This window comes from Ruditapes philippinarum, unplaced genomic scaffold (genome assembly GCF_026571515.1).
Source record: "Ruditapes philippinarum isolate M1 unplaced genomic scaffold, ASM2657151v2 ctg4893_1_1_1_1, whole genome shotgun sequence".
NCBI lineage: Eukaryota > Metazoa > Mollusca > Bivalvia > Venerida > Veneridae > Ruditapes > Ruditapes philippinarum.
Window position 1 is genome coordinate 24292 of NW_026857767.1, and position 22916 is coordinate 47207.

Sequence of the window (22916 nt, forward strand, 5' to 3'; positions counted from 1 at the left end):
TTTTGACATTTTTATTTTGATAAAATTTCGTTCAAAACGATGCGTGATTTCTAATCAATGTCAACAGAATTGAAGGGAATTCCAGATTTATTCATGAGTAATTTAACCCAAATCTATAGAACGATCTGCTGTTAAAAATATGAGATTTGTGTTGAAATCCATCAAACCACTTTGCAGGAATCATTCGCGACAACTGTCATTTATTTCTGTAGTAGAGAAACCATTGCAATTCACTTGTCAACATGAGCTTATTTCAAAACCATTTACCAAGTCTGAGAGCCTACAATTTAAATGTCTCAAAGATAACTTTAGATACAGGATGAATACAGATTTTAATCAAGTAAGATGTTGCAGTTCAGATACGTCATCCAATGATCTTCATAAAATGTTACCTGCTGAATTCCAGGAAAAGTTGAAAGACAAAAAGATATCCCGCTGTTACATAATAAGTGAGGAAGGCAATGTGAAATATTCACATGATGAGTTGAAAGAGCTGATTCCAGAGTCTGAATTAAAGTCTCTTGACTTTGAACATGAGGCAATATTCTTTTACTCTGGGACAAGGTCAGATTGTCTGATGTCTGTGTTTCTGTGGAGGACGGATAGGGGTCAAGGGGTAAGTATGGACCTTTCCGGTGTTTACAGTTTTATGTAAATTGGCTAACTTGTTATCCAATCGCTACTCTGAGATAATACATAGTCACTGGTTGACCTGGTTTGCACAAAAGAGCACGTGCTTATGTTTGTGATACTGTTTGTGAGCAGTTGACCTAGCAATGAATGGAAAAGGTGTGGCTAAAGGTTCCGCTACGAAAAACCGGAAAGGTCCATTGCTGACAGGTCAACCGGAGTTAATCATACATGCCATAATGTCTTGGACCTCCATTATTGCTCTTGAAATCAAGTAACTTTATGTACGTCATAATGCTTCCTATGTACATCATACCGCTTCAAAATCATTGCAGCAAGGTACTTTTATTGGAGGTGTCCCAGGGATAACTTATGTCTAGTCCAACTAATTGTACTATGCGGCAAGATATTGTGCTATAACACATCAATATATTTTGACTAAATTAATTTATGTCCTGATGAAAAAGGAAATCTGAAACAGTATCTCCTTTTCAAGATTTATTACAATTTTATGACATCTTTTTTTCAAGTTAATATGAAATTACCTTAATTGTAGATGTTGTGTTTTCAATTGTCCCAAGAGGTTATAGTAATAAACAGGAATTTATGACACTAATCCTTCTATTGGTAAATCTACATGTATGTTGCAAATCAGCAATAATTAAAATCAGTGAAGAGATTAATTATTTACATGAACCCCTGCGGCTTGAGATTAATTATTTACATGAACCCCTGTATCTTGCTGAGCAAAAAATATTAACAACAACTAGCCAGCAAAAATTGATCAGGCATCTATTGACGCCAATTATTGCCAGAACACTATGAAATTTACCACTGAACATGAGGTAATCAATAATCAGTAATTGGAAATGTTTTTAGCAAAAGAAAAGGCAGAATTGTCTATACTTAACATACATGTAGCCTTATCATATTCTGTGACTGATAGAATATATCAACATTAATTATTTCTAAAGTAGATATACAATGTAGATAAACTGTTGATATTTTTGAGATTTTGTGAAACCGTTTATGACCACTTATTCTATACCATCTGCTCATACATGTATGTTCAACACATAATGAAATATCTTCATTAATGATATTATATATTTGTTTATTTATTTCTGATTTCATTAGGTGGGTGGTGTTGATTACAGAGCAATTAGTTCCATGGCAGAATTAATCTTAGATGGAAATAAATTTTCTAAAGGACTTGGTATAAAGTCTGCCCTCGCAGGAATGTGGTAGGTATCAATGCTTCTCAAGCCCACTTTCAATTTTATGCTAGCTTGACATCATTACTTGGTATTTAAAGTGTTGTGTGTTAGCCAGCTAGTGTTAGTCCAAACAAACAGGGTTAGGGAGCCATCTTACTGTAAATAGAACAAAAGAGAACATAAGAGTTTATTCTGTTGAAAAAGAATAAGGGGCCATTGGCCCCCTATTAAACAAAAAAAAATAATAAAAGAAATGGCCCCTTATTGCATTTCGGCTGAACATCTGTGCATCTGTCCAATAATGTCTGAAGTGTAATTTTGCCATTTGCAAAAAATTTAATGTCAACTCCAAATAGAAGATTAGTCACATGAAAAAACCAGAATTTTAAAACATACGCCAATGTCACATTTAGAGACAGCATAGATATTTGTCTTCTAAAGACTGTGCTAGCTTTTATGATTTAGCTAGCTAAAGCCTGTCTTATTTACAGAATGGCCCTAATTTTAAATCGATTAATTAAAATCCAGTTTATTCACAGAATGTTCTTATTTTTAAGTTACTTAAAATTTGTCTTATTAATAAATGATAATTTTATGAGTGCATAAAATCAGTCTTATTGACAGAAAAGTCTGAATTTTATGCTACTTAGAATATAATTTACATTGTAGTCTTGATTTTAAGTTACTTAAACTCTGTCTTTTGACACAATAGTCATAATTTCGAGTTTAAATCTACATGTATCTAATTGAAAGAATGGTCTTAATTTTGAGTTGTTGAAAATTTTATCTTATTGACAGAAAAGTCTTAGTTCTAAGTGATTTAAAGTAACAATTCTACTGTATAGATACATGTATTTAACATAAACATTGTAATTTCAGGGCAGGTGGAGGTAAAGGATTTGTATTAGCTCCTGTAAGCAGACAGTTTGATCCAGAATTTAGGAGGAAAGTTTTCTTGGATTTTGGTGATTTTCTGACCTCACTCAATGGCTGCATGGGTAATCAAGTTCTAAAAGATAATTTTTATAACAATTTCCAGTAATTATTTTATGTTGTAGTGGGTTTTTTTGTAATGAAAGAAAACATACCTACCCTGCTTAATTTTATTTAGATGATATGGCATCCGATACTCTGCTGTGAATTTGGAGCAGTCTAAAAGACTTTCTCCGGAATGAAACTTATTTTGGGTTTACCCAGCTAATTTGGGTTTACCCAGCTAATTTGGGGGTTCAAACAAACTTTTACTAAATAAGCATTACACGTTGATAAATTCATTGTGAACAGTAGTGCACCTTTAAACTATAATGGTGAAAAGTTTGTTTGTACCGGGGGATTAGTTTGGAAAAACCCTGATTTGCTGAGTTCCAGAATTACAACTATTGAAAATTAAGCATTTTTCAACTGAGTCTGTTCAGGTAGCGACAAAGGCTCTTTAAGCTACTGCAGGTTTAGGTAACATTTCTTTGACTTAAAGAAGTTGTTGCAAAAGTTCTTTAAATGTACATAACTTCTAAATTGAACAAATAGAAAACAAATAGCAAAAATCTGGATGTTTTAATGACTATACATGTAAAGCTATATCTAGGGGCAGAATCAATGTTACATTTTAAGAAATGATATTTTCTGAAAACAATAGGAGTGCGTAGTTTTTTTTTGTTTTTTTTTTGTCCTTGTCCATCCATCATGCTGTCACACAGTTGCTCTGTTGACTGGCAAAAGAGTGGAATGTGGGGGCATCTATGTCATATGGACACATTTCCAATTGAAAGTTTTTACTGAATAATTTGCGAGTTATATATAGCTTAACACCACTGAAGGGGATACAAATATCATGGTCTTATGATTAACTGGAAAAGGAAAACAATCGGGATCCAGCTTTTTCCTAACTGATTTGTATAAATTTCAAACAGTCTGTTAAAAACATCAAACATGTGTACATTAAATATAAGGTGACAGTCTGCATTGTTTTTCAGTTGCTGGTGTTGGTATTGGAAGCTCAGTACCAGACATAGATACCATGTTCACACAGAGTAGATATGTTTCCAATGTTACACCATTTTATGGTGGCTCAGTCAACTCATCTGTTTACACTGGATTAGGTGAGTAAATTCCCCCTATCAATACACATACGTCCACACAAAATAGTGTTAGATATGCCTGCTTTATAAGGTCATCAATTTACACTATCTTAACTTCATATCCATTATGTCATTTTCCAAAGACTTAAAGAAAGGGCTGAACAGTTGTGATTACTGTGTTCATTTTGCTGTGTTTGTAAATTCAGTTGTTTTAATTGGATTTAGCATTTACAATTAATAAGTAACTTCCCCTTTTTAGCTTGTCTGTTTACACAAAAAATTGTTGAGTATCACCCTTTGTTCTCATCTTTTTAAAATGGATTTGGCCAGTTATTCCCCAGCATCTCCCCCCAACTCCTTATTTAAACTTGGCTTTTGGCATTGGATTAGGAGATATTTTTCCCGACACAGATAATGATTTACACTCATTTGTTTAAAATGGATTATGTGAGTTACCCAGTCTGTTATTTATTATTGAGACTAATCAGTTTGCTTTAAGTATTTTTGATGATTTACAGTATTCCCCTTGAGGAAAATCATTATTTATTGGTGAAACATTGTAGGTGAGAAATTGTGTATGTTATTTTCAGGTGTCGTGAAAGCAATGGAGGCAGCTATAGAGTTTTTGGAAATGGGATCTTTAGAGGGGAAAACTGTAGCAATACAGGGTGCAGGGAATGTTGGTAAATATTTACAATATTAATACTCTTGTTACTATATATAGTAACAAAATTGCCCATGACTTCAACTGATTATGAGTGTCATGTGACCGATTATGAGTTTTAACCAAACTTGACTGGATTGGAATATAGGTTCACCAATGCAGAGAAATAATCTCTGTACAAATACAGTATCAGTTCCACCCAAAGAAAGACTTCACAGCAGTAGATAACCTCTCTGTAGTAACACCCTCTCAACAACAATCAAACTTTGTTGTCTTCTAAAGGTAGTTACATTGTAGATGTAATTCTGTACATGTCAAAAGTACTTAACATACCCTTGCCTTAATTCAAGAGAAATTATCTTAACCATTTTGTGTATGGAATAATATTGGATATATGAAACAAATATTTAAAAATGTGTCATTTTTTGTATAGAATAATATTTAATAACATTTTAGATTCATGCATAGTATAAGGTATATCATTTTTACAGAACAGAAAATTTATCACTTGGTTTAAGCATAGCAAGCTCATCACTATATGAAATATACAAATACAACATATAATACATAAATGACATATGACATGAATGTATATAACTGAAAAATAATGGTTTATGCAATGTGAGAATGTTTAATGAGACAGGAAATAACTGAAAAAAACATTTGAATATACATATTTAACACTCAAGAATTTGTCTATCTTTACCTAACATTATCAAATTTAGCTACAATACATTTTGAGGCCTATCAGTAGAATCCACAAAAAGAAAACCACAGTTATAGTGTGACAAATGAAGGGGAATAACCTATGTAATTTTACATAACCAATATTTTAGCATTTACTTCCCTTCATTAATTCATGATTAAATATATTTCTGTATGATAAATGAAATATGGTAGAAAGGTTAGTTTATTGATTTCCTACATTTTAATTAACAAATTTGTCTTCTATATCATTCTTATAACATTAAGTGATCTTTCTTCCTTTATAATTTTTATAGGTCAAGTAATTATAGATGAGTTGTTAAGGAAGAATGTTAAACATATCTATGTGACAGAGTGTAACAGTATGACAATATCGGATGTCAAGGACATGTTTGCATCTAAGGTAAAATATATGTCAGTGTGGAATAATTAGTGAAATACTGAGTTTTATTAGTGAGATATAAATGATATCTGTCACTCAAATTAATCAATTTAGAAAAGTTTTTTGGTTTTTTTTGTCAGTGAATGTTACTGGTAGGAGAGATAACTTCGACACTAAATCACACATTTTTTGCAATATCTTAATTAATCATCCTGGTTATTTTATATATTGCACAACCTAAACAAAGTTCAGTTCAAAGACTTTACTGGGCAGGAACCAGTTTCCGGACAATACCAGTTTCCGGACAAGTATTATAACGGCTTAATTTTGGCTTTATCGATGACGATCGGTATTATATGTCATGAAGATGCTTGGTTTGATTGTTTGAGAAATAAACTTCCTTCCAAGTTGATACATCATTAAAATTTAGTGAGGATATCTTACCTGTGTTTTAAAAACAGCCTTATATCCCTTTGGGGCATGTAATTTGTTCTGCGCATGCGCAATATTTTGTTTATTTCGGGATATAATTTGGGGTAGCAATTAATGCACAATGTACTTCATTCGAAGTTTATTGGGTGTAATTCCCCAGAGCTAAATCTGTAACGTATCGGAAAATGGTGTTTAGCTAGGTTTACTCCTCTTTCGCACTTCGTTGCTGCCGTACACACAAAAATTTCCGTTTCACTTTTCAGTCATTCCGAGACCCATCACATGATCGTTATTTTTCCTATCATAAACATTTTTCAGTATATCAGCTTAATTATATAAGAAAGCTAATATGTGAGAAGAAATTTTTTGTTATATTAGAAAAATTATCAGTTAAAAACAGATATGAATAGCAGCTTAATATATGTCCGGAAACTGGTTCTGCAAGAGTGAACAATTTACACTTTTGATGACCTAATTAAACCCTTCAGTTTGTACATTGCTTACGTCACCACTCACCAGACAGTATTAATTGTGTTATTGGACGTAGTTAGAGCTCAGGTTTCTGGTATGTTAGTTTTATTAATGCATGTTTGTTATTAAAAAAAAGACAATTAAAAAAACTCGAATTCTGTCCGGAAACTGGTTCCTGCCCAGTACATTACACTACTAAAATTAAGTATGAAAATGGAATCAGGTACTTTAAGTTCCTGAATGAGGTATACAAAACATGGTCTATTTACACCACAACAGTAGATAAAGTCGACACATAAATTTTTAAGTAAAATATATTATACGTTTTATCTATTTTTTGTTAACATTTAAACAATTTTTCAAAAATCTTTCTTAAGTCAGTGGCCTGCGGTCCATACAATTCTAACTTCCTTATTGTAATTTAGTAAAAAGAACGTTTTGAAGCAGTTTTTGCCTACGAAAAGTTTAGGTTATTTGAAAAACATTAAAAAGTTTACCAAATTATAAAAAATCATCACAATGCTGTCCTATTCCTATACTACTAGGTGACCATGTGCTTGTTTGTTGAAAAACGAAGTTATAACAATTATATTTATTAAGTGTCAGGGTTATCTATGGGTCAGAGTTATCTCTCCGACCATTAAATTGAAAGACGTTTAATGATTTTGATCAATTCAGAAATCATTAAGAGTGATTAATCCATTAAAGTCGTTGGCTTCAACACACTTGCCCATAACCTCTGTAGGTTGGAATCCCACTAGCGACTTTTGATTCTGTCATGTGAGGATGCTATCTAATTACAATACGCTGATGTGGCTTAAAAAGCGCCATTTTTAAAAATACGTTATTTCGGAAATGACATCATGACGTTAAAATGTTACAAGTTGTAGGGCTGTTTTTACAAACTAATATAAAAACTTCATTGATTATCCTTTAAAATGGTGTATTGTTCACTTAAAATCTAAATAGTTGAAACAAAATTATTTAGATTTCAAGGTTGTTTTTTTTGGGGGGGGACACTCTGTAGCTTATGGAACGTCGGTGGGTCTACACATAACTATGTTCTTTTACAATTTGTAACATTCAAATGCAATATGTAGTTTTCAGACTCATTGTTTGAAGATAAACAGGTTTTTCTATGGAATTTCAGGCTGATGGAAGATTAACAATATCAAAAGTATCATTTGAAGATACAAGCATATTCCGTACAAAATGTGATATCTTCTCACCATGTGCTCGTGGAAAAGTAAGTTATAGTATTCTAGTGTTTTATTTTTATGACCTGAAAAACTTAAGAAAAAAACCAAACAAAAAAACAAATATTTTGCAAAAAGTCATAAATTTTTCATCTCAGTTATGGCGCAGCAATGGTTCTACTGTGTCACATAGTATGATAAACACACAGAAATAGTTGATGGGTCAAAGCTGCAGTAAGTGTTAAATGCAAAGGTTCATGAACAATAAAAACAGTGTATTTTTGCCCATGAGTCTATAACTTGAATGATGATTGCTTACTGACCTATGGGTGAAATGTGCTGTTTCACTTGCAGTTGTTCTCTGTATAGTTTGCAATGAAACATACTTTCAAACATACTAACATTTTTTCTTGGACATAAATTTTTAATCATGTGACTACTGGAAATGTTTTGTAATTATAATTGAAAACTTGTTAATATCTTATTGTACAATGTTTGTACACAAATGTAGACAAAATGTTGTTTGTTTTTGCATGAAAATTATACTTGGATAATTATGATTGTAATAATTTCTGTTTTCTATGGTGACTATGCCAAGTACACATTCGATGTAGCGGAATGAAAAGGTGACAAGTATAAAAGATTGTCAAGGTTACTGTAACCCAACGAATATTCGCGACCAATTAATATTCGCTTTATTCGCGGATGGCCGCGAAGCGCGAATATTTGTTTGCGCGAATAAGTCCGCACGATTTCGCGAATAAATTGGAGAGAAATTTTTATTTTAGACCTTGTTCATGCAAAGCTACTTGGCCGGATATATTCGAATTTTACGGGCACCTGTTAGGAAGTAATGAATTGTTATGAATATTGCCACGCATATTTGGCAATCTTTGCTCTCCGTTCACTATCATAATGTCCGTAACTTTCACGTTTACGCTTTACACCCCCCTTTGGTGATAAAATTTCAAATACAGCTTCGTTTGCCGCTTTAGTCATTTTTTTTCTTTTCTGGTGTGCTTTCCAGATCATGATCAGGCAAAAACGATGCCGAAACATCCCTGCAATCTGAGGGAACTACCCTTTTGACGACATGTTTAGAAATGAGGACGAACGATGCGTACATGTACATATATAGAGAAATTGTTTTGCTGAATTGTGATCACAATTCACTTACCAATACAATATAAGGCTAGCGTATTGTTAATCCCATTTAAGACACCAATAATGACCTCAATTATTGAAGATTAATAGTCGGCTAATTGATTTTACGGCCCCATCAGACTTTTCAATCCGCGAATATATTTTTTTCGGAAATCAAGAAAACGCGGAAATTAATATTCGCGAATATGTCCGACCTCGGCAAAACGCGAAAATTTGTATTCGCGAATATTAATTGGGTTACAGTATGCTTGGCTTGTTTAAGTAGTTTCGTAATTCTGCTCTTTTTGCATTACCATAAGAATTATCCAAAGTGACATGATAATTTTCACTTTGCCACATGAAAAATGTGTATAGGGCGCTAACAAGCCACCATAGAATCATAGTTTTCTATCTGTTAATGCAATAACTATTTAGTAGTTGAGCTTTCAATCTGTTGTTATTGTTCTTTGTTTTAAAATTTGCCTCATAGCTCTTTAGGAAAAGCTTAATATACCTCAGACTGTTATGAATGGTCCAGCATACCACATATAAAACAATATGCTGTGCACCATTTGTGTTGCATCTGTTGGTCAGTTAAAATATTTGGAGGAATTGGCTAATTCTTGCATTAAAAAAGATATACAGTCTTACAGAATCTAGATGCGTTCGAAAGTTAAATATTACTAACAAATCAGTGAATTGAGATACTAATAATATAGACTGACTAACAAACAAGTTGCGATATTATTTCTTGCATATCAGACAAGATCATATGAGCCGCCTCACGACAAAACCAACGTATTGGGTTTGCGACCAGCATGGATCCAGACCAGCCTGCGCAGTCTAATCAGGATCCATGCTGTTCGCTGTCAGTTTCTCCACTTGTAATAGAGTTGATAAGCAAACAGCATGGATCCTGATCAGACTGCGCGGATGCGCAGGCTGGTCTGGATCCATGCTTGTCGCAAACCCAATATGTTGGTTTTGTCGTGACACGGCTCATATTATTTTCACCGGTGCTAGAAAAACCTGTCTTACACCCCCAAGTTTTGTGCTTTAAATGACGTCATTCCCTCATGTTTTTATAAATGAATCGCATTCTTTAAATGACATCATTTTGCAGTAATGAAAGAAGTTCAAAAAATAATAAACAAGTAATATGCAAGAAAATGAATCAAACACCGGCTGTCATAACAGACTGGAATATCTATCTCTCTGGTAACTCTTTAAAACTTGGCAGATACCCTGAAGCTCCATATTCTGGTCTGTCCAAGCAGCCAGAGTTCGATCCTTATAAACTTGTTCTGCAAGTTCATTTATTAATGGGCATGTTTCATTGAACTGATAATATATCTGACAATGCTTATACACAGATTTAGTAAATACATGTAGATATTAAGGTAGACCATGGGTAATGGGAACCATAAGGAACTGTAAAATATACAACATAGGACAGCTATATGTCTTCAAGGTCACCTGTATGCAAAATTTAAATAAAATTTACCGTTCGGTTTATGAGTTATGGACATATTTCTGAACTAAGACTTTGCCATTAGAAGGGCTTATTTTCAGAAATAAGGAAACTCTAAATAACCTGTAATATCATCATTATATGTTTTTCTATTGCCCATTGTTAAGAAACAAATAATAACATTCAGGTAACAAGTTACACAAGCAAAATGTTTTTTCTAAACAAAATGTTCTTAATATGTATAAAAATGTTACACTACCCAACCCACTTTAAACACTTATTTTACCATTTCCCTATCTAAAATGCCTTATTCAAAATATTCCTAAAATTTACCATAATGAGGGGCTGCTTTCAAAGTTTGCCTAAATTTTCTTAAAGGTACATTGGTTGGTCATGAGAAATATAAAATACTTTTACCGTGTACTTTTTATTTTATTAAACTTTGAAAATATCTGGTATCATATTTGCTATAAATTTTGTCATTATTTAGCAAATAAATACCTACAATAATTATTTAATTTAAATCAAACCCTTTTTTCTTCCATAAGGGATCAGAGAGATATATAAATAATGTTAAAAAGAAAAAAAAGAAAGAAAAAAAAAGTTGCCCCTCCTTGGGTTTGAACCCACGCCCCACAATTTCAATGTAGTTTGCAAGCAATTGTAGCCTATTTGAATACTCTTCAAAGTGGAGGTAATGAATTACCCATGGTCTACCTTAAGTTATTAACATATATATATGATCCTTAAATAAGTTCAATTCTAATATGCTGATAGAAAAGATTTAATGAAATTGAAACCTACAGAGAATGAAGGTATAATTTTACGGGATATCATAAAATTTTAGATTGTTGATGTCATGGTAAAGAAACTTAATATATTTTTTTCTTTTAATTGATAAATTCCTTTTCAGCTAAAGATTTGTGTTGAAAATTTGTATTATAACCAATCATAAAAACAAAGTGAAATTATACTAGAAATAATTTATATGATTTACATGACTTTATAATTGACAAATTATCATTTTAAGGCATTTGCATGGGGCAAAGATGGTAGCAGTCTCAGAGAGGTTATTATTGTTATATGCTGTGTATGAGTGCTTGGAAACCTGCTTGTGTGTTTTTAAAGGCACATTATACCTCAGTAATGAATAAAAATGTCTTTGTATCTAAGGGGCAAGCTTGTTCTCTATAATGTTGTTATAATGGATTTAGAACATGTTGATCACCTGAAGAAAATGGTGTCAAATGTGAAATAATATGTGATAAAGGTGCTAGTAAAATTAAGCAAAATGATATTTTTTACTTCTATACAAATTACTTTCACTATCAATGTACTAAATGCCAAAACACAGAAGAGACAAGACTAAAGACAGCTGTATAGCCAATTTGTAACTTTTAGAAAGAAGACACCATTTAATAAGCTTATACAAAATAAAAATATTTGCATTTTTTGAGACTTAATAATGTGCCTTTAAAAAACTAGTTCACCAATCACTGCCTCATTACATAACACAGTCATATTACCATAATCTTAATTTGGCTTCCAAAGATAGCTCAGTTTGTAGAGCATTAGGTCTACATACCATAGACTCACGAGTTTGAGCCAAGTGCGCATATGTATATTTCTATGATGGTTTGGTTGATAATAGTTTGTCATATGATTGTCATTGTTATCTACCTTTACTATATGAAGAAGTTGCTTCCAGAAAACTGATTAATATTGGTGCAGAATCCAGGAATGCTCTATAGTGAATAGCTCTTGCTAAGTGTGACCTCCACAATGATCCAAATACTGTTAAACAAAATTTTTGTGCTATACCAAACAATAGATGTATTCGTCATAATAAGATGTTTTTTTACATTGGCAATATATAGCTAGCATGCTAGATTATAAATGTAGAAATACAAAAAATTCACAATGTATTATCACACAATGCTGGCACCAAAATGTCACAGGAGCCAATTGCACGGAAATATCTTACTAACTTTTTTCTTATCTTTGTGTACATGTATATGAAATATAAACAGAAAATTTTCAACCCTGTATTCTCTATTAACATTTCATCAAACATTTTAATGGGCTGACTGTCATTTACACACATTGTCTTCTTGATCCATTATTAACACTTTGGTGCCATTATATGGTGTCATTCTTTAAAACCTGGTGTCAAATTTGATGTCATAATTTGCAATGTTATGCTGTACATGTATTTGATGTCACACTTCACAATGTGGTGCCATTGTGGATGTTATACTCTTGACAGTGTGGTGCCATATTTAATATAATACAATTTGGTGCCATATTTGATATCAGGATTGATGTCATACTTCACAATTGTGTGCCATATTTTATATCATATTTTGAAAGTGTGCCTGACTTCAGAAAACACTGTTTACCACTTTAGGTTCAAAGAAATTACCTAGTTACTGTTTTCCGAAAAACTTCCATGGAAACAATTAATTTTCATTTTTTCATAACGATGGCGTTCTAATAGCGGAGATATATGTTTGCACAATCATAGAGACCACAAAATTCACAAATATAACATTGCTGGGGGTTAAGAGCATTATATATTACTTATGTCACGATTGGGTTTCTGTATTTGTTCACTCCATACTCTCAAGACAAGACAAAGCCATACGAGAAATATTTAAATTTTACCTATAAATAATCTATATATAAAATATAAAATACCATTGTAACATAATTATTTGATATCAGAAAAATGAAAATGCATTCATATGACTTATGCTTTGCAAATAATGATTTTTGCATTTAAAATCATAATGTCAAGTTAAATAATCACGTGATTTATGATTGACCTTACTCAAGGCTTACCGTCTGAGAACAAATTCATTTTTTAAATTATTTAAATTTTAACCGTTAAAAATAAGCAGAAAATGTTTATCCATATAGGTATTATTTGCTATTATACTTGTAACAAACAATAATGCCTTCCTTTTTAATTGGATTTTCATTAATGTTAATATGTCACTTGATATAGAATTTAAAGTTATCACACTAGCTTGGGTAAATGCATGCCCACTTGTGTCTTGAATTTTGCTTGGAGGGGCACCTGAGGTCTTCTTCCACAAGTAAAGCTGGAAAGTCTCTTTTGTAATATCTCTAACATAATAAGTGTCAGTGTGTCTTAAAAAAAACAACCAAACAAAACAGTTTCTTACAGCATGTACTAAATTTGATGTTATTTTTCTTTAGATATTAATAAAATTATAAATGTTTATTCTCTCTCACAGAAAACAGGTCTTGTACTCTTTTTACTTTTATATATCTTCTGTCATTATTGCTGTCCAGATACAAAACAACTACTAAATTGCTATGCTCAAATTTGATATTAGAAAATATTGATAATTGCTACACAGTCTCTTTGTAAATATAAAATAAACGTGTTTTGGCAGCACACAAAGTAGATTTGTTATGTTTATAGTTCTACACACTATACATGTAGGTGGTCACAATATGAATATATAGTGTCATTAAAAAAGCTGACAGTTTTTTTTTAAGTAAAGATCAACTTTAGTTCATATGTAATAGGGAACACAGCTTCCCATACATAGTTAATGATAATTTATTAAGTAACAGGTACAGAGTTGTATGTCAGAAATAAGCATGTCATTTTGTTAAGAATCATGCCCAAGTACCTAGATTTATATTAAGACAATGGTTTGTATATTTCCATAATATAAAAGAGTTGCAGGCCTGAAATCAGAGCTAAGTCCCGTTTGAAATAGCATTGGAATATATGCTTTTCTGTAAGGGATTATTTAAATAATATTCATATGCTTTATTTAACAGAAACACTTTATTACATTCCTTATTAATAAATAACTCAAAGGGTTTCAAGTACCCAGATAATACAATAGTTGAAATATTTTGTCAAATAGTTCACAAGTTGTAAGTTTTGCCTTTGGAAGCTACTTAATTCGAAAATTCTTTCTTGTTTATTTATTTGAATTTTATTTTTATTTATTTATGTTACATGTATTTATATTTTATATATTTATTTATTTATTTTATTGTTATTTATGTATTTACTTATTTATTCTTCATTTATTTATTGATTTCATTGATTAAGTGATTGATTGATTTGTTGTTCTTTTAAAGGTGTTGAATGATACAACAATACCAATGTTAGATACAAAGATAATTTGTGGAGCCAGTAATCTACCTGTTCATACAGATGAGGACCATATTGCAATAATGGAGAGAAAAATCACCTATGTTACTGATGTTGTGCCAAATAGAATGGTAATTTACTAATTTTGATTGTCAAGCTCAAATATGTAATTTACTGATTTTATGTTAAATGATAATGACCTTGACTGTCAAGGTCAAATATTAAATTTTAAATGTTAATGACCTTGACTGTCAAGGTCAAATATTAAATTTTAAATGTTAATGACCTTGACTGTCAAGGTCAAATATGAAATTTGAATTATAGTTTTGTACAGGAAAATGATGTTCTTTACTGCAATATTCGTCCAATGTGAAATAAGAAAAAGTCTAGAATGGTTATAAGAAAGTCTTGTGTGGTCCCAACTTGGCAGTGCTACTTGTATAAAATGATATGTAATGGATTGTATGCTTAATAGAACAGTACTTGATTGAAATTTATAAAACAGAATGATATGTTGCTGATTTTGTAGCAAAGAAATTTTCTTACGTCACCTCTATAGAGTTTGGATATTGTGTACATGACCGTAAATCTGTGCAGCCTCACCAAGTTTTGTTCTGTTGGCTATTCCATTTTGATTTTGAATCTTGAATCCTCTTTAAAAAGCAATTGACTCCTCTGAAGCTTGAAATGTAAGGCCCATGTCTGAAGCTGAAAGGTCAGGGTCATGGGAGCCCAGTTTTCACGTCCTTTTGCAACTTTGGCATTTTCTGACCAATTTTGAAATGATGTAGCACAAATTTTCGCCAGTATGACAGCATATATGTCAGGTATGACCCATTTGCATTGTACAAATGGTAAAGTTACACATAGAATTCATAAGTCATAAATGAAGTCTTCTCATTTTTATGCCCCCACAATGTGGGAGCATATAGCGTTGCACTTGTCCGTCCGTCCGTCCGTCCGTCAGTCCGTCCGTACGTCCAGAAATCTTGTGAACGCAACTCCTCTTAAACCGGATGGCAGATTTTTGCTTAAACTTACAGGGATGAACAACCTTAATGTGTAGATGGTAGTAAAGGAAGGAATTTTTTGCTGCGACCAAATTTAACAGAATTATGGCCCTTTGTTGATTTTTTCACTAGATACTATATAGAAATTTTTGTGAACGCAACTCCTCTTAAACCGGATGGCAGATTTTGCTTAAACTTACAGGGATGAACAACCTTAATGGTGTAGATGGTAGTAAAGGAAAGAATTTTCGCTGTGACTAAATTTTACAGAATTATGGCCCTTTGTTGATTTTTTTCACTATATACTATGGTAGAAATTTTGTGAATGCAACTCCTCTTAAACCGATGGCAGATTTTGCTTAAACTTCCAGGGATGAACAACCTTAATGTGTAGATGGCAGTAAAGGAAGGAATTTTTTGCTGTGACCAAAATTTAACAGAATTATGGCCCTTTGTTTGATTTTTTCACTCTATACTATGTAGAAATTTGTGAACGCAACTCCTCTTAAACCGGATGGCAGATTTTTTGCTTAAACTTACAGGGATGAACAACCTTAATGTGTAGATGCTAGTAAAAGGAAGGAATTTTTGCTGTGACCAAATTTAACAGAATTATGGCCCTTTGTTGATTTTTTCACTCTATACTATGTAGAAATTTTGTGAACGCAACTCCTCTTAAACCGAATGGCAGATTTTGCTTAAACTTACAGGGATGAAACCTTAAGGTGTAGATTGGCAGTAAAGGAAGGAATTTTGCTGCGACCAAAATTTTAACAGAATTATGGCCCTTTGTTGATTTTTTCACTTTATACAATGTAGAAATTTTGTGAACGCAACTCCTCTTAAACCGGATGGTAGATTTTGCTTAAACTTCCAGGGATTAACAACCTTAATGTGTAGATCGTAGTAAAGGAAGGATTTTTTGCTGCGACCAAATTTAACAGAATTATGGCCCTTTGTTGATTTTTTAGTTTTCAAACTTGTGGCACATGTAGTCCAAAAAATATTTGACCTAGAGTCATAAGATTGACAGAACAGTGGCGTGTGGGGGCATCAGTGTCCTATGGACACATTTCTAGTTCATGGTCTTTCTGTAACTTTGGTATTTGTTGATGGATTTAAAAATTATTTTGCACAAATATTCAACATCTAGAACGAACACAGATTCTAATGTCAAGCATTATCCTCACTACAAGGGCATGTGTCACGTTTTAGCTTTGTTGCATGATGAATACATGTATATCATTAAATGCTTTATGATTTGGACTATCAATGATTATAACACAATTTTAATTGGAAATTTTAGGGGCCTTTTTTAACTTTGTTTTAATCTTTGTATATATGTACATTTTGATAGGGAAGACTGGGCTTGTCTAATTATGTTGCCTCTTTAAATATAGTCTTTATTATTATTATTATTTATATTTAAGGGAATTGTGAGTAAGTTGTTGGAACCATATGGTAGAATGGGTGAAGATCCTGATCTAGACCGCCATCTTTCCACCGAGTGGCAGCATTCAGTAAGTATGAGAGTTAGGGCTCCTCTTTATGAGGGTAATAACTTTATTTATTAGAAACCTGTCAGTTTTATGATGAAAATTCACTCCTTTTGAACTGAAGAAATACAATGTAACTGGATCACCTCGCCTATATTCCACATTTATATTGCTTGAGCCTTGCTGTCATGCATAAGCAAATGGCATTATATTCATATTTTATATTCCTAGAAACTTGTGCAATAACAATGATTTGTATATTTCATAACGATGGTGATTTCTTGCTTATAAACACATTCGGAAATGTGCCCACCGCAAAAAAGCCCTAGTAAATTAAAAAGCGCAAATACATGTACTTTCTAGGATTACAAACCTAATTCTTCAAAAAAAAAAAAGTCCTGAAATTCTGTTAAGATTTTCTTTATGCATTTTACAGCAGGTATAATTGATCATTCTACTAAAATCTCCCAGGGTGCCTGTGGCCAAGTGGTTAAGGTCATTGACTTCAAACCACTTGCCCCTCACCATTGTGGGTTCGAATCCCAATATGGACTTTGGATTCTTTCATGTGAGGAAGCTATCCAGCTAGCTTACAGAACATTGATGGTTCTACTCAGGTGCCCGTTTGTGCCTGAAATAATGTACAGAAGGGCATCTGAGGTATTTCTCAACCAGTAAAGCTGGAATGTCGCCATATGACCTATACCAGGTTGATACAATGTAAAACCTAATCAAACAAACTAAAATCTCCCTGGAGGCTTGTGGGATTGTTTGTTACCAATTTTTGATAATTGTTTGGTCATATCTCCGAGGTCAGTTCACTTCTCCAGCTTTCCTGAATAACTTACCAGTAATTACCATCTCTCCACAAGTGACAGACAAGTAAGTAATCCTATATAATATCTGAATCAGAGTTAAGAGGCAAATGACTATTCGACTCCATATCAGAAATCAATTTTTTGGAAATTTTTCAAAACATCTGAGGATCAAATCAGGGACCCCTGTATTGCTCAGGAACATTAGGCTGGTTGGAATAAAATTTTGCACAGTCACAAGCCTTACAACCTATCAAAATAGAAAATTAATGTAAATATTTCCAATATCTGCAGCAGTAATACATGCATGCAAGGTACAAGAAATTTTCCATTAGTCTTAAAATCAGTTAACAAGGAGCAACAAACTATTTTGTTAAATCATTTCCAGTTTTAATTTCAGCAGATTTTCTTTATTATTTATCAGACATTTATTTATATTCCATTTTTTTCCAGATTTATCAAACAACATTAAGAATTCTAAATATGGCTGCAAAATTGAAAATTCATCCAGAAAAAGCTGCTTACATTCTTGGCGAGGAACTGAGTAGAGAGATTCACCCTCTATACCCGCACCGGACTCAAAGAATAATTCAAGGTCTGGTGAAATCCGGTTGGCACGAGGGGAAAGATTTTTGGAACACTCGTTGGGGGTTTAATGGGGACCAGTTGGTTTAGAATATTGCTCAATAAAGTGATCTGTGAGAGTTAATAGTTTACTGGTAGGAAGGAAGTAGTAAATATCTGTCAAGAATCTCAGTTGTATGGCGTCTATTTTTTTCCATTTTTCTTGCTCGAAAATAATTTTGTGTGACTTGGCGGATAGGTGAAAAAGATAAAACACAAATGTAGGCAAGAATTATGAAATATGGAAAGTAACAAAACACAACAGATGTTAATGGTTTCATCCCACCATACGGAATAAGCTCAAAATAAAGTAAACAAACAAGATATAACTTTTTTTTGTCTCGCCACAAGAAATCATGAAGGTTTGCTACACTGAACTGTTCATTGCAAAAATCAGCTGAAGTACAATAGATAGAGATATTTGTTAGAAAAGCTCATTATTTAAGGTAGAGAATACTCTTTTATGAAGCATGTTACAATCAAGTACATGTTGTTGTTGATTTTTTTGTCTTATTTGTAATGTATTTATACACATATCATCACATATGATAAATGCAATAACAGATAAAGTCCTAAATTTAATAGGAGTTAACCATTTATTGCACTAATGTGATAATATGAGAAGCTATAAATTCCTGTAAACATTAATGCCAGAAATATATGCCTTAACTTATGTTTCTTATCATTAATATTGTCTGACACATGTTAAAAATATCTTTATAATGTCCTTTAATTTATGGTGTGATAGCTTTTCTTGTTTGATAAACTTTTTCCTGCATAAAAAATAGCAAATTTAGGAAATTCTTTGTCCAAATACTGTGCTAAATAGCTATTAGTATTTGATCTGGTCAGCCTGACTTGTTGGATAGGGTTTTAATTATGAAAGTGTTTAACTGAAATAGATTAACATTTTTTTTCCAAATTAATTGAAAATAATGCTTTAAATTCATATGTATTTTCTTTGTATATTTACTATGCATTTAGTTACCTAAAACCTTTAGCTACTATATTGGTAAAAAAAAACAAATTTATGATATCAACATAATATGATTTTAACAGCAGGACTGTTTATTGTTTCAAAGCAAGGACAATAGGGTAATTATAGGAGTGTCCTGATCTGGAACTTGAATCGAGTGGACTTTATTAGGCTAAGAACCAGAAGTGCCGAGTTTGACCCATTTTAGCCACGAATGACAAAACCAACATAATGGGTTTGCGACCAGCATGGATCCAGACCAGCCTGCACATCCGTGCAGTCTGATCAGGATCCATGCTGTTCGCTATCAGTTTTTCTACTTGTTATAGAGTTGTAAGCGAACAGCATTGATCCTGATCAGACTGCACGGATGCGCAGACTGGTCTGGATCCATGCTGGTCGCGAACCCATTATGTTGGTGCGGCTCATTTTAGTATAATCTACACAAGACAAATACAAGTAACTGATCTTGGTTGCACTGGTCACATGGGTGATACAAGCTGCTGACAGTAGCTAAAGGTTAATGAATGATTATGAACAATAATTTTTTGATTTATGGACGTTTTATAGTTACATTAAATAAATATGCAAAAATATTTTGCCGTCAGCTTAAAAACCAAGCATTCTACAGTTTCATTAACCTTTTTAACAGCATTTTTGAAAATCGCATCAAATATTGTTCATAAATTAGGATTTTAAACGGAAAATCCCACGGTAACACTAAAGTTCGTATACGAATTTTAACATGCAAATCGAAAAAATTTTTTTTTCTTTTATTTTTTTTTTTTTTTTTTTTTTTTTTTTTTTTTTTTTTTTTTTTTTTTTTTTTTTTTTTTTTTTTTTTTTTTTTTTTTTTTTTTTTTTTTTTTTTTTTTTTTTTTTTTTTTTTTTTTTTTTTTTTTTTTTTTTTTTTTTTTTTTTTTTTTTTTTTTTTTTTTTTTTTTTTTTTTTTTTTTTTTTTTTTTTTTTTTTTTTTTTTTTTTTTTTTTTTTTTTTTTTTTTTTTTTTTTTTTTTTTTTTTTTTTTTTTTTTTTTTTTTTTTTTTTTTTTTTTTTTTTTTTTTTTTTTTTTTTTTTTTTTTTTTTTTTTTTTTTTTTTTTTTTTTTTTTTTTTTTTTTTTTTTTTTTTTTTTTTTTTTTTTTTTTTTTTTTTTTTTTTTTTTTTTTTTTTTTTTTTTTTTTTTTTTTTTTTTTTTTTTTTTTTTTTTTTTTTTTTTTTTTTTTTTTTTTTTTTTTTTTTTTTTTTTTTTTTTTTTTTTTCCCCCCCCCCCCCCCCCCCCCCCCCCCCCCCCCCCCCCCCCCCCCCCCCCCCCCCCCCCCCCCCCCCCCCCCCCCCCCCCCCCCCCCCCCCCCCCCCCCCCCCCCCCCCCCCCCCCCCCCCCCCCCCCCCCCCCCCCCCCCCCCCCCCCCCCCCCCCCCCCCCCCCCCCCCCCCCCCCCCCCCCCCCCCCCCCCCCCCCCCCCCCCCCCCCCCCCCCCCCCCCCCCCCCCCCCCCAAAAAATTATAATTTTGTCCGGTCAGGCCCCTTTAATAGGTTATGGGTCTTTGAAAAAGTTAAATTTTTTCCCAAATAAAAGAAAAAATCCTTTTCCAATTTTTTTCTTGCAAAATACTTGGATTTAACAAAACCTTTATGGGAATATAAACCCCAAATTAGTATCCATTATTTTCGGGCTTGTTCGGCAAAGGGCCCCTTTAATTATAGGATGGCCCTTTTTAATTAATTTAGGTTTCATATTGGAAGAAAAATCATTTGCCCTTACTTTCTCTGCAACCAACTTGGGTGCGAAATTCAACCGAAACTTTTATGGGGAACCTTTCCAATTTTTTTCCAAGAGGAATCGCGCATTATCCGTCAGCTTGCCGGGTCGGGCCACTTTAAACCAAGTTTGGGCCTTCATTAGTTATCAATCCAAAGAAAAAATAATTTTTGGGTTTTCCCGGTTTTATTTTCTCTTTCTCTACTATTTTTGGAATTTTAATGAAATTTTTAAAAAAGGGAATTTAGGAAAACATGTTTTCAATGTTGCCTTTTCCATCAATTTTAATTTAAATTTATTGGGCCCTTGATTGTTTTAATGTTAGTTTTGCTTTCTATTCATTGGCATTTCCAGATTTTTACCTTAATTTTTAAAAAAGTTTTATTGGTTTTAAATTGCCCAAAATTTTAATAAGCTTTTTTATTCTTTTAATGCCATATTTTTTAAATATATAAGTAAAAGCTTTTGTTTTTGTCTTAGTTTGGTTTTTGTTTTAAACACCATTTCGGGGGGTATTTAAATTCTTTAAACCCACTTGAATGTGGTAAAAAACTTGTCCTGTTTTTATTTTGGAATAGTCCATTACAAATTTAAGGGATATCAATGTGAAAGTGATCAAAATGAATGACTTTTTAATTTGGATTGACCTCTTTTCAGCAATTCACATGGATTGTAACTGTCATTTGCAATGTGTAGATTACTTTCCTTGTTCACTTCACAATATTTTTATTTTTAAAAACATTTTGAAAATTTTCATGAAGATTAGCATTAATCTGGAGGCATGTTGCTTTAAAGAATTGAACCTTTTGCATTGAACCTTTTGCATATATATTGTTATAAGCTAATTTCTTGTGATTATTTTCATTGTCAATTTAAAGATGATCTAAAGTTTAACCATATTCTATTTACTGTATAATTATGCAACTTATAAGGTTTAATTGTACTTGTGTTTTCACCTTTAATTCCATTGTTATTTGTACATGTATGATAAATTATAGATATATGTACTGTGAAAGTTTGTTTTGTTTAAACTCATAGGCAGCCTGTTATGCAAATACTTCAATTTATATTTTTTTGTTAAGTTTTATTGTGTACATTGTTTTGGTACATTTGTTTTATATTTTTGAATGCATTTTTTCGTGTAATCATGCTAATTACGTACATATTTTGTGTGTCATATGATTGTATATATATTACTCAGTTTTCATTTATCTATGTAGACTGTTTTATTCCACCAGACCTTGTCATACAAGAAGGTTCAGGATTTATGTTGCATGTCTGTATGACAAAAAAAACACTAAAAGTCTTCATTGAATATGATAATAGATAGAACAGATATTGACTAGTAATCACGAAGTATATATTGATCAGTTATCATGATGGATATATTGATCGGTTATCATGATGAATATATTGATCAGTTATCACAATGGATATATTAATCAGTTATCACTATGGAAATATTAATCGGTTATCATGATGGATATATTGATCGGTTATCACGATGGATATATTGATCGGTTATCATGATGAATATATTGATCAGTTATCACGATGGATATATTAATCAGTTATCACGATGAATATATTGATCAGTTATCACGATGGATATATTGATCGGTTATCACGATGGATATATTGATCAGTTATCATGATGGATATATTGATCAGTTATCACGATGGATATATTGATCAGTTATCATGAT

At 32.1% G+C, this 22916-nt stretch overlaps 1 protein-coding gene across 2 annotated transcripts; it reads left to right on the forward strand.

Moving 5' to 3' along the window:
* The first annotated feature begins 28 nt into the window (after positions 1-28).
* Positions 29-18634, forward strand: LOC132750866 (leucine dehydrogenase-like). 2 transcript variants are annotated; one of them, XM_060740925.1, is made up of 11 exons: positions 29-616; positions 1768-1874; positions 2727-2845; positions 3821-3946; positions 4516-4608; positions 5591-5697; positions 7730-7825; positions 11420-11458; positions 14518-14661; positions 16971-17060; positions 18305-18634. In XM_060740925.1, exons 1-11 carry the CDS (start codon positions 140-142, stop codon positions 18524-18526), a joined length of 1620 nt encoding a protein of 539 aa, XP_060596908.1. In that variant the 5' UTR covers positions 29-139; the 3' UTR covers positions 18527-18634. The 2 variants fall into 2 exon arrangements, with proteins under 2 accessions (XP_060596908.1, XP_060596909.1); XM_060740926.1 differs by lacking the exon at positions 11420-11458 and having other exon boundaries at positions 30-616.
* Positions 18635-22916: the final 4282 nt, after the last annotated feature.

What these genes read in the sequence shown, in the direction of transcription:
- LOC132750866 (XM_060740925.1), top strand. Translation starts at nt 140, where the DNA reads ATGAGATTTGTGTTGAAATCCATCAAACCACTTTGCAGGAATCATTCG. An exon ending in TCTGCCCTCGCAGGAATGTG is followed by an intron (nt 1,875 to 2,726) that starts GTAGGTATCAAT and finishes TTGTAATTTCAG; the next exon opens with GGCAGGTGGAGGTAAAGGAT. An exon ending in AGGACATGTTTGCATCTAAG is followed by an intron (nt 5,698 to 7,729) that starts GTAAAATATATG and finishes ATGGAATTTCAG; the next exon opens with GCTGATGGAAGATTAACAAT.